This window comes from Branchiostoma lanceolatum, chromosome 11, assembly GCF_035083965.1.
Source record: "Branchiostoma lanceolatum isolate klBraLanc5 chromosome 11, klBraLanc5.hap2, whole genome shotgun sequence".
NCBI lineage: Eukaryota > Metazoa > Chordata > Leptocardii > Amphioxiformes > Branchiostomatidae > Branchiostoma > Branchiostoma lanceolatum.
The window spans coordinates 6,335,898-6,348,353 of record NC_089732.1 but is presented as its reverse complement, the minus strand read 5'-3'; the positions used below and the strand labels follow the sequence as shown (position 1 = coordinate 6,348,353).

Genomic DNA, 12,456 nt, shown 5'->3' with positions numbered 1-12,456 from the left:
ATCCTTAAAATACTCACTACGCACAAGAAGTGTTGTGTGCATGAATATAGGGGGCGCTTCGACGGACGGCGTCAGCGTTGCATGGACGCCTCGCGCAGCGCCTAAAAATCGATCCTTTTCATGTCAACCTGCGTTATTGAAATACTTAGGTGCAATTCTATGTCTAGTAGAAGATGTTTGGAAAAGTGTTGACTGGCTTCAAGCCCAATGTTTTGTTTATATTTCTATTTTACAAGTCGGGACTACAAACCCCATGAGAGCCTAATCTGCAGTACCGCTGACGGTCGCGTCCTGAAAAATGGCCAAAACGACCGCCAAATGGCCAAATTTCCGTCTTTTCGGGAATGGGGAAATGGTGAAAGTCTCGCAAAGGGTTTGAATTTTTAAGACTTATTTTCCTCTTTTTCTCGAAAATGTTACCATTTATAATCAGAAATAACGATATTTAAGACATTTGCCAAACCAACCATTCGGATATTGGGTCATAAACGATATGTTTCCTTCACATTTTATGAATAGAAGTGGTCGAGTGTACATGTCTTGCAAATTGTCGATTTCTGGAGCTCTACAACATCACGATTCTAACCCTGGTTTGTGAAACAAGAAAATGTTGTTTGTCTTTCAATAGATATAATTTCCTGTCAATATGATACATGATGTGTAGATTATTTGTGGATGCCATATAGCCTTGAACGCCAGGGGAGCCGTTTGATGGGCCCTGGGATAAGAAGTGGAGAAGCTAGCATATTACCCCGTCTTCTAAAACATACAACCTACCCCCTGATGGAGATAACGACATATTGCTAGCCTTATAGGCTGACTACTTTTCATGAAGAAAGCTTGAAGTGCTCTAGCTTCTTCATGTTGGAACGAAAGGTCATAACGTTGTGAAGATTTTGGACCCCTACAGATGGAATGACCATAGGATGGCATAACAACAAACTACATCATACATGTTTCTATAAAGATCAAGGACTTTACTTGTCATACCGTCATTTCAAACCCCATCTTTCCTCTAACTCCTACCTTTCTGAAATGTTTGTTCATTAAATAGATAAATAAATAAATGGACAACCCTATACAAGACGATATGTTATCAGTCAGGTAATATGTCAAATATATATCGCAGGAGAAACTGTTGTTCGAAAGGAAGACACAACGTATTGAATGGATTCGCGGTTATGAAATATAGTGGGACCCATAGAGTTTCACTTGTGGTTTATCACACTGCCTGAACAACGGAAAGTTGACATCATGATAGCAACATCCAATCAATTGTACAGAATTGAACAACATATCATAACATACATAAATGTACCTTACAGGAAATACATTTAACATTATTTCATCAAAGTTGGCATCCATAAGCAGAACGCAAAATTTACATGGATGTATTATGATAATCTGACTAATATTGTACTCGATTTTCACCCCAGGTACTACTTTCTGTCACATAACATTACATAATCGTTATCCATCATTTGGCTTCGAAAACAGAATATTACCATCAGCCAAAGTCAACACTTGTTTGATATCTGAAAACTTTCATGTCAACTTTTTGTGTTACTTTATTCAGAACGCCTGTTTCGAAAAAAGCTCTCTTGGAGTATTTTCAAATTATTCGTTCCACCTTCATCATTGCAATTTCAGTAGCACAGAAGGCTATTATATTCTGACTTGGTTTAATGAATCCCATGGATACCCGCCCAAACTAAATGTGAACAGTTGCAAAAAAGATATCCACGAAATTTAGGAAATTAGTATAACGGACACTAAATCCGTTGTCATTGTTCCTTCATCTGGAGGTAGGTTGTATTGTTTTAGAAGACGACTTCTACGTCTTGTTCTTTCAGCTTAACGGCTCCCCCTGGGCTTGATGACTATATTGCATCCACGTAGTCTACAAATATGACAGCATACAGCTTACAGAAAGAAGAGAATTGGATCATATGACAGAAAAACAGACAGAAACACCATTGCATTTGTTCACCGTCTTCTTGTTACATAGATATGAATGAAGATTGAAAATGATAGTACTTCAGAACGTGACAATTTACAGGACATGTAACATTGTATTGGAAACGTGTCATTTCTGATCTATCATCCCATTATTTTGTTTGTGAAATGTGTTAGAGATTGTTATCCTTGATTTCAAATGGTCACATATCCAAAAACAAACTAAGATAAGCCTTAAAATTCAAACCCTTTGCGAGCCTTTCACCGTTTCCCCATTCCCGAAGAGACGGAAATTCGGTAATTTGACGGTCGTTTTAGATACTTTTCTTGACGCGGCCTGGAGCGGTACTGCAGATTGGGCTCCCATAGGGTTTGAAGTACTGACCTTTTTAAGGTTAACATGTGCACGGTTGTAGGCTATAAGCCAGTTAAAACTTTCCAAAACAAATCTAGACATCATTGCATACATCTAAAATGACATTTGAACATTATTTGACATAAAAAGAATTGATCTATAGGCACCGCCCAAGTAACCCATGTAGCACCGTGCCCGCCGGTGGAAGCGCCACCTACATTCTTGTGCACATCACTTCTTGCATGTAATGCGTATTTCCATGATATACTATGGACATCATTCGTTTTTCTTTAACAATTCTAAACTTTTACTCAACTGTTCATCTGTTTAGAGGGGCTAAGAGACTGCCAGAGAAGCCCGACTGTCACTCGGAAAACATTACGATCTTTCACCCAAACATCTGCTTTGAAACCGTATCCACTTTCCTACCGCAACTTTTGTCGTTACTTTAACTGTTTATCCGCTCATATAGTCAACTAGTATTCAATTTTATATCTAATTATGTAATAACGTTTGCTTCGAGCCAACAAAACATCCTCAAATACATTTTTCCTACAGAGGCTCTGTATGTATGTATACATATATGAGTATATCATACTCAGAAATAGATACTTAACACAATGAAACTAGTCACAGCACCTATTGTCCTGATAAGTATAGATAAAAAAATAATTTTACTGTCCACTAGAAGACTACGAAACGACTGTTCGATCCAAATGTCATCTGTACAATTGCTAGAAATATATGACTGAACATAATTATTATGAGTTATGAAACGCCTTCTCTGCTTTCTTTTAATCCAGTTTTTGGAACATAGATGACCGTCAAATCCTGAAATCTGTCTTTTACCTCAACCACTTTCAAGTAGTCTACTTCATCTGACCCTAAGGTACAGTCCTCTCTGATTTCAACATTTGTCGTATCTACTTCTGATTGGCTAGCTGGATCACGTGATCCAAGTTCACAGGTTCTGAAGTCCGTGACGTTGTCCACTATCTCCGGCGCCATCTTGGATCTGTCACAGACTAAGTACACTTCGTCCAGAGAGGTTCTCGATATCCCATTGGTCGTTGGAAGCTTTAGAAATACAACAGGGGAAAACAATAGTTAAAGAACGTTCATCCATGACAAATTGCTCGTAAAAATTGACATTTTGTGAGCGTAGTAAGTTGTGGTAAAGTCTGACAAACGGGAGTGATCCAAAGTCCGGTAGAAACCATTGCAGGAAAAAGAAACATTAAGTAGTCACTATAGAAAATGGGGCGAACTTCAAAATGTATTCAAATACTAGCATGTGTGTGTGTGTGTGTGAACTCTAATGTTATCATGTAATACAGTTGTCTTTGTATATGTTCTTTTATTCTGCTGAATAAAGTTTTTTTTTTTAATTAAAAAAAAAGTCCGGTAGGGGTCCAAAGTTCGGTATATAGTTTCAAATATCATTACTGTGGTGTGAGGCATTTCTTAGCTCTCTTTTTGCCTGCTGATAATCGAAAAACTGTACAGATTAGATTATGACAACTTTATGATGTCTCATTTCTTACAGTGATATTCATAAATAAACATATTTGTTTTCTTAAGTATAAGATGCTGCTGTTACCTCTTCCGTGATGAAGTCTTTCGGTTTAGGAACGTACGATAAACTTTCGCACCTGTATTGAGAAAAGAACAATCACACTGTAAGTTCCGTTTCAACATGAAATTGACGTTACGTCTTTTTTGTGATTTTAATACAGTATGCCATGTTTTGCAGACTCTCCACGTCTAGCAGTTGGCAGTGTGATTATCAGTGTCGCAAGAAGTTCAGTAGTAATGTTATATCTCTTGTTTCATGTTGTTTGAACGTATCAGGCAAAACGTTGCATTCAAATCATCGTTATGTTTCATTAATATTGAAAACGTCATTCTGTATTTCCAATGATAAACTACCTTCTGTGACTAAAACTTTCATGGAGAAGAAGACATCGTTCTATTGCGACTTACAATTGGCGTAGTTTGGAAGCAGACACAACTCCCCATGCGGTAATCACCAGAACTACAACGAAGACACAGGCAGTGACTGATCCAGCGATCACTGCGGTACTGGCTGTAAAAAAAATGAGCAAATCACAAAAACGTGACAAAATTTGAATATTTCATCAGCTTGAAATATCAATGATACATATGACATAAAACTAAAGTATATGTTTAATGTGAGTGTTATTCCTTTTATCTAAGGTGACTGATATCAAGGACCTTCAAAACCGTATATTATATAACTAAAGTTTCTTATTGATATAAACAGTCATCCTCAATTGAGGTGAAGCATGGTGCTTTGTCTAGCAGCTAGTGGTAGTGCAATGCAGCTTTGCCACGGCTCGCAGTTTTGGCGATGCACAAGGGGTCAACCCTACTCTTCTCGGTACTCGTAAGCCTCAAGCGTCAAACCTCAGCACGTAAAAGAACCCAACGCACTTAAAGTGCGCACTTTAAGTGCGTTGGGTTCTTTTACGTGCAGAGGTTTGACGCTTGAAGCTTACGCCTGAATCTTATTGATATGCATAAATAAAACTACGTCTAGATCATTCACAATTCCTCTGACGCCACGGTATATATAATCAAGTTTTCAAAATCTCACCTCCATGTTCTACTGTATTTGGTCCCATGTCGGTACCTTGTGGAAAGAATGAGTGAATGAGCGAATGAATGAATGAATGAGTAAGTGAACAGATGAACAGGCCGAGGGGCTGAGAGATATATCATCTTACTGCCTGTAACCACTGTGGGCTGTAACGATAGGTCTAAAAACACCAACATGTTGATTTGAAATTATTGTAGACAAGACGAGAGAATATTTCAAAACTGTCAAGTAAAACTGTACTTAATAAACGGCGGAAACGAACCCACCCCATCTCACTAAGCAGAAAAAGAGAAGGATTATGATAAGGAAATTTACTCACTTTTAAGAGTCAGCACGTGCTTTACAGGAGAGAAGGGTCCGCATGGGGACTCCACGGCTCCTGTACACGCCTGCACTAACACACTGTAGTTTGTACCATCCTTTAAACCCCCTATAACCTCCTCTCGTGTTTGGCTCGCAAAACTTGTGACCTTGCTCCCGTATCTGACGTTGTAACGCAGGATGATGCCATTTGAGTGGTTAGGGGGTGACCAACTGATGGTAAATGACGTTGTCGTGATGTTGGTAATGGTGACGCTTGCAGGAGGATCGCCCGGCGCTATCCATTGGAACAAAATGCGTTAGTTTTTCTCGTAAAGTTTTCAAAGTGAATACCGTTGCACACCAACAAATCCATTATTCTGCCCATGGCACGCACTACTCTTAAATCGCCCACACTCCACACTTGTTTGGGAATCCTAGCATTTAGTTATCATGCAATACCCGGTATCAAACATACACTTCTCGTACGGGCAGTTAAACAATCTTAAGCTTGTTCTTGCGACTCTTTGTTCCATAACCGTTTCGCTTACCTGCCTGCTCTGTCATGATGACGTAAGGTTCGCTTGTGCTCCCCTCTCCCACTGCAGTACGGGCCGATATTCGCACACTGTACCGTGTGAAGGGCTTCAGGGCTGTCAGCAGACAATGTACCGGCCGTGAATCGTCCGCTACATTTACGGTGATCGTCTTGGTGTCTGAAATACATTTAGAATTACAGTAAAATAAAGGCATAATGCAACTGTTTCTCATGACAAATTGAAGGGCGGTCAGGTACACTTAGATTTCCTAGATTCTTGTCATTCCTTCCATTTTTATTCAGCTTCATTGCAATGTCTACAATTTGGTTATCTTTGTCATTACAAATACAATTAATAAATTCGATCAATAGAGGCCTAGTCGTTGCAACACAAAAATTAGGCAGTGGAGGATTGCTAGGAGCGCTATCTATCAGACTCCCACATTTAAACCTTTGCCATCGGTGTTGAAACATTAATCATTGGTGCTTGTAGTTCGTGACCAAGCAAAATAAAGGATGGTGGAAAAATCATTGTCAAGGAGGGCCTAGCTCTACGGCGCGTTAAACAAGACGAATACAGCAATAAAAGACAGCAACATTATAACGGATGCGGGAGCACTCTGATAGTGTTAAGAAAATGGTCTTCAGTAATAGTTTAAAGTTACGTAAGAAAGAATACATACTATAGTACACGTTGTAGGCAGTTAGTAATCCTCTCCTGTTGACGAGTGGAGGAGGAAGCCATGATGCCAACAGGACAATAGCATTTTCTGCTCTTACTGTCACGTTAGTAGGCGGGGTAGAAGGCACTACAATAACAACAAAGAAAAATAAACATTTCAATTGTTAATGTTTGACAATTGACATATTGGGGGGTATTACCAAGCACGATTATGGACCACATAATTTGTCTGCTTTGATACAATAGAATATCGTTTCTGATGCCGTGAGATATAATGCTTGTGACATTTTAGTGATAGCCAATAAAAACTTAAGTGTACATGTTAGTCATATGATATCAATTCAACAGAGGGCAAGGTCTACCTCCTTCAACTGTGTACTTGTATGTGTTGTCCGAGGGTGGACCCTGACCAGCAGAGGTCAACGCCCTCACGTTGAATCGATAACGACGAAAGGGCAACCAACTGTCAATCAACGTCGTCGTCATGGAGGTCCCTGGGACGGAGACTGCATTCTCGTTCCCACGACAGGTAGTGTCCGTTTCGAGTTCGCACCAGAAAACGGAATATTGTTCAATGCCTCCGATTTCTGCCGGCCGTTGCCATGCCAACGTGATGTTTCCGTCTGGTATTTTTTCTGCTTTCAGATCTAGTGGCTTATCAGGAACTGAAACGCAAATTATAAACACAAACAATCCATAATGCAATAATCTAATTGTTTCGCCAGAGCTTTTCGTAGTTGAAAGTACCATGCCAGGGAAACATCAAATCTCGCAAAACGTCCGTTTCAGTTTTCACAGGGAACGATAGCACTTCCGTGAATAGTTTCATCATGTTGGTAAGTCACTGAATAAAAAGTGTTGTGTATGTGTTACACTTCTGTACGTTTGGGACTGCATTGTGATGCCGTTCCCTGTGACTGTATATGTGTAAATACTTTGCGTTTGGGAACGCACCTATAAGCAGCGACACCTGTGCTGCAGTGCAATGTGAACCAGTCAGAATTGCATTGAAGAAGGTGACAGATGGTCACCGAAACGTCGGTTGAATGAATCACTTGGTTGTGTAAAAAGAGTCTCTGAACGATAACACTGTTCTTCCTTACCCCTCGCGATGTCAAGTATCTCCATAGTTGCCGGAGGTGACGCTCCCTCAGTGTTATATGACGTCACGTTAATCCTGTATCCGGACAGTTTCAGCTTCTCTAACGTACAAGTGGTGTCGTTCACGGCTGTGTGTAGTACAGTCACCCTGCTCTGCTCTCTCAAGTCCGTTACTCTGATCACATACCCCAGGAGGATGCCGTAGTGTTTGACAGGTGGAAGGGGCTGAAAGGAAACAAAGGGAGCCTTCATTTCGTTCAGCATTGTAAAGAGGAATGATATGTTACATTACAAGTATGCGTTAACACAGCGTAATACGTGTCTCTTAAAGGAATAGAACCCATTTATCAATAGCGGCCGCGGTAATGCATGCTAAAGAAAAAAAATCGGGTATCTATATCTATGTATTTATAATCCATATTTTACCACCTGTTCCTAACATGCAGTATTCACCTAGATGTTCAGTTGTACTGCAACATATTTTCGAGTGGCTGTCAACACACACATTGCTAACAAACTCCAAGAATGAAACATTTCTGCCATGTCACAGAGTAGAAATATTGCTAGTACAATAGTACAATACCTCCCATGTGAGTGTCACGTTACGTCGCCCTGTCCTGTAGTCTATAGAAGTGCTGACGGGCGTCCGGACACGAACAGCATACTCAGGTGCTGGAAACATTCATGAACGATATATTCAGGTACCACTAAGAGACTTACGAGTTTGTCATACTGCATGGATGAATGGATAAATGAATGAATGAATGAATGATTTGTTTCTTTGTAATTCCTCTTGTTGCTTATATTTAACAACCCCTGAAATATATAATAAGATGACGAATCACACACTTTTCCAAAGTTCTGGGTCAAAATTTGAACATATACTAAACGTCACTGACGAAAGATAGCGGATGCTATCTGAAACGTCTGACTGTTTCAAAATCTTATCCAGTTGCTTGAGTAATTATTTTTGGCGTATCTTATTACCTGGATGTCTAACCTTCATCAACATAACTCCATATACTATATACAGTCAAACCTGCCCAAGGCGGCCACCCGGGGGACGTACTCCCAAGTAATAACGTTAACCAACGTTTAACGTTTTTGTCGTCGCTAACAGTAAAGTTGCTCACCCGTGGCGTTGGTCCGCGCCTGCGCGTATGGTGTGTAGCCGCTCCACCTGTCGTCCAGACTGATGATTTTCTTACACCTCACCCGCAGTCTGTAGAACGTGAACGGTACAAGGTCGTCCAAGGACACAGAGCCATGATGTGGCCTTCGAACCGTCACTTCTCTCATCTGCAGATACGTGGAATATATGGTTAATGCGCCAAAAAAAGCAGTACTAGTGACACATACAATCTGTAACCGGATAGATATCAGGCCATACGGAGACTCTAGCCAATCAGTAGCCAATCTGGGTACAAACCCGTGAAACCAGTAGCGCACTGCACTATTTCAACTAGCCGCAAGACGTCTCTTTTGAACCGTGGAAACTACGAACTCATTTTACATGGTTGAAGATGAACATTGTTGTCAACTTGTCATACCAAAATGTCATGCCCCGCTTAGCAAAAAAGATCACATTTTGACCGGTTCAGAACATCTTCCTGTAAGGTAACGACCGTTTGGAAGTGGATACAAGCTGGAACCCGCTACTAAGATATCAGGCCCTAGTCAATCAGGGTACAATCAATCCCTTGAAACCAGTAGCACACTGCACTATTTGAACTAACGTTAGCCGCAAGGCATCTCTTTTGAACCATGGAAACTGCGAACTCATTTTACATGGTTCAAGATGAACATCGTTGTCATGCAAATATGTCATTCCCCGCTTCGCTTCCTGAAAGTCTTGACAAGGAAGAGACATGAACTTCTCTGGGGACAGAGCATTATGCAAATATAAAGGCCAACGACACACATACTCGCCTGCATTCTGAGCCATACGCTAGATACCACAACTATGATAGTTCAAGGACATTATATAGGATGTATAGTTAGAACGCTATCCACTAACCCTGGTGATGTTATCCCACTGAGAGAAATACTGAACGGAGCATGTGTAGGCAGTGAATGGTTTGAAACCACACTGCGTTATGTTCCATGTAGCAGTGAGCTGTGTGCTGCTGACCGTCCAAACTGTCAGCAACTCTGGGGTGGTCGGAGGAACTGGTGTAAGGAAATAACACGGAGAAAGTTATTCACATAAGGTAACGTTTGTGACAAGAACAGTTTTTCGTCATAGGCAGCAAAAATCCGTTGACCGCATGCTTGAAAATGAGGCGGTCGTAATGGGCAGGGTTTGGGCTTTGTGCGGTCTGAACCTGTGCCCGCGGCGGTCGCAGCCGCGTTAGACAGATGGTCGTCTTGAGCAGGCCGCTTAATTCTTGATCCTATGAGGAAAATTTTCGGGACCGAGAAAAGGTGGTCGCCATGGCCAGGTGGTCGGGTTGAAGAGGTGGTCGCCCGGCAGGTTTGAGTACTAGCTTCATCGGTCCTCTTGGCTTGTATGGATTTAGAGGCTGTTCATTGCTTATGTGAGGAAATTCTCACGACAAATTCCAGAGCATGCCGGTATATCCATATATATTGGTACAAGACGAAATGTTGGTGTAACCATAACCTCCTTGGTGTAACGTTACTCACAATGATAACGCATAACCGTTATATCAATTGTTCAAATGTTTTACGTTGAGAAGAAACGATATGTCACACAATGATCGACATAAGGCACAAAACAATGGTGATGACCTTTGTGCACTTTGAATACTTATGCATGTGATGTAGTCTCTGTTTACATTACATTCGATGCCCCTATTTGACGTGCAAATAAAGTCATGGGACGAGCGTGTGGCTAGATCGTTTTCTAGAGATTGTTGTACAAGATCTTACCGGTATCGAGGCAACTTTGAGAAGTGCAGGTTTCAGGGTCCGGGCAGATGGCCTGTTGGCTGTCCGCTATCACTGAACAACCAAGATAACGTTAAGACAAAGTTATGATCTGTTTCTGTTATGATCTGATATCGTCACGATATATGCAGTATTGATCAAATCAATAGTGAGACGTAGACTTTGTTTTACGATCGATATATACATATTAAGGGCATTAAATGCATACCAGTACGAGTAAACTTGCCTCAGCAAAATCTACCTTCCTTTTCACAACCTAATGCTACTGATGTCGTAACCAGTACTTCGTCCTTGTTACAATGTAAACACATACTTTGAAACACCCCTATAGACAGTCTAAGTCTAGATAGTGCCACGAGTTTCATACAAGGTCATTCAAGCAAATGTTTTGAAATTGAGGAACTTCAGCCACGAATTCGGCTAGTTCGATCCTTACCCTTTGACTTGACGAAACCCTACATGCTCTATTGAGCTGACTACGACTCAGCTGAAATTGTTTGAATCAACGTTTTGAAATTGCGGAACTTCAGCCACGAAGACAATCTAGTTCGATCCTTGACATGACGAAACCCTGCATGCTCTATTCAGCCTACTACGACTCAGATGAAGCTGTGAACGTGAAGAAGTTATCTTACCGCAACTGACAGTGAATACGACGGGAAAACCGAAGACAGCGATCAACAGCGCCATTCTGACCGTCCGGATAGGGAAGTTGTCTGAGTTTCATGTGTTGGCGTTTTGCCACCCCGATAAGAGTGACCCTTGTCCCCCAGTTGCAAACAACAGCGATGCACAGACGACAAAGACAGGTGTTTGTCTTTCATTCTAGACCGCGGCGTATCAGTGACAGAATTACACATCATAAAATAATCAGGTTTATTACGCATCAGCTCATAATTCCTCTTTTTCAACTTGAAGCTAGAGCAGTCAACATAAAACACGCCCACTACTTCTGTTTTATTGGACGAATTATATAACGCAAGGCGGTTGATTATACAGTCACCGTCTTTTCAAGGTAAAAATTGATACTTTTAAACGCGTCACGCTTCGATTTCTTTCAATCTATTAGAAAAAAAAACTGGCTTTCTCAGAAGCATTCACACACGATCTATTCGTAGCGATTGGAATAAAGATCGACATATTTGTCCAGAAGGTTGAACGTCTAAAACGTCAGTTACGAGGACGGTGTCCCTGTGAACTGTACGTTCTGTATAGGGTGGGGAGTTTTCATTAGATGTGCATACACATCAGCAACAAAACCTAATAACACTTGTTTGTATACCTGTGGGCCTAAAGCTGAACAAGACAATCTTTGAAGTACACACACACACACACACACACACAAGCACGCACACACACACACACACACACACATACTCACTTATACACACACACTCACTACTTATACTTAGTTACATAGGATATTGACATAATACATGTACATGTACTGCAGATGGGACAATTGTTCACAAAACTTTACATTTCCATAACAGCAGAACCTGTATATTGTCAACCACAACAAGACACATGTCACAATGTATTTTAGGACCTGAAGGACATTTTATTGTTTTCCACAAACAAGCATTTAGTATTATATCATGGATGGAATGACCAAGCAAGCAGAACAGAACAGAGACAAAAGTCTTACTCAGACAGTATGTACAAGTTGCATGGAGTATATGTAAATGTTAACTGTCAGAAAACACCCTGTCAATGGTGGATTTACACATGTTTAAGTCTCTAGGACAGAGACTATAGTTTGTAAGGACATTGCCACAGATACATAGACATGGTTTATAACTTTCACAACTTTTTCCATGGATTTTTCCAAAGAATACTCTCTTCATTCCTTTACAGCTTCATCTTTTAAAAATTACATTTGTATTTCCGTACCGACCTTTTATGAAAACATCAAACTTAATAACTCAGACAATAAGGATATGTTTACCTTTCCAAAATTTTAATTTTCAGTCTTATTTTTCCCCAGAAAAATC

General features: G+C 40.6%; 2 protein-coding genes across 2 annotated transcripts; both read right to left on the bottom strand.

The window, feature by feature from the left end:
- Nucleotides 1-1,964: 1,964 nt before the first annotated feature.
- LOC136445335 (ephrin type-B receptor 3-like) lies at nucleotides 1,965-6,574 on the bottom strand. The gene is made up of 7 exons (XM_066443295.1): nucleotides 6,453-6,574; nucleotides 5,783-5,947; nucleotides 5,251-5,529; nucleotides 4,929-4,964; nucleotides 4,295-4,397; nucleotides 3,912-3,963; nucleotides 1,965-3,388 (listed from the first exon to the last, which is right to left on the bottom strand). The coding sequence occupies exons 2-7, from the start codon at nucleotides 5,796-5,798 to the stop codon at nucleotides 3,080-3,082; spliced, it is 795 nt and encodes a 264-aa protein (XP_066299392.1). The 5' UTR covers nucleotides 5,799-5,947; nucleotides 6,453-6,574; the 3' UTR covers nucleotides 1,965-3,079.
- A 183-nt stretch (nucleotides 6,575-6,757) lies between these two features.
- LOC136444974 (contactin-1-like) lies at nucleotides 6,758-11,217 on the bottom strand. The gene is made up of 7 exons (XM_066442787.1): nucleotides 11,098-11,217; nucleotides 10,445-10,516; nucleotides 9,570-9,721; nucleotides 8,686-8,851; nucleotides 8,136-8,224; nucleotides 7,555-7,777; nucleotides 6,758-7,116 (listed from the first exon to the last, which is right to left on the bottom strand). Exons 1-7 carry the CDS (start codon nucleotides 11,150-11,152, stop codon nucleotides 6,788-6,790), a joined length of 1,086 nt encoding a protein of 361 aa, XP_066298884.1. The 5' UTR covers nucleotides 11,153-11,217; the 3' UTR covers nucleotides 6,758-6,787.
- Between the last annotated feature and the right edge of the window lie 1,239 nt (nucleotides 11,218-12,456).

Excerpts from the sequence above, each read along its gene's own strand:
- LOC136445335 (XM_066443295.1), bottom strand. Across the intron at positions 4,965-5,250 it reads GCACGTGCTGACTCTTAAAA|GTACCGACATGGGACCAAAT; the intron begins GTGAGTAAATTT and ends TCTTTCCACAAG. Across the intron at positions 4,398-4,928 it reads AAATACAGTAGAACATGGAG|CCAGTACCGCAGTGATCGCT; the intron begins GTGAGATTTTGA and ends TTTTTTTTACAG.
- LOC136444974 (XM_066442787.1), bottom strand. The coding sequence starts at position 11,152 with ATGGCGCTGTTGATCGCTGTCTTCGGTTTTCCCGTCGTATTCACTGTC. Across the intron at positions 10,517-11,097 it reads CGTATTCACTGTCAGTTGCG|TGATAGCGGACAGCCAACAG; the intron begins GTAAGATAACTT and ends TTGGTTGTTCAG. Across the intron at positions 7,117-7,554 it reads GATACTTGACATCGCGAGGG|TTCCTGATAAGCCACTAGAT; the intron begins GTAAGGAAGAAC and ends TTTGCGTTTCAG.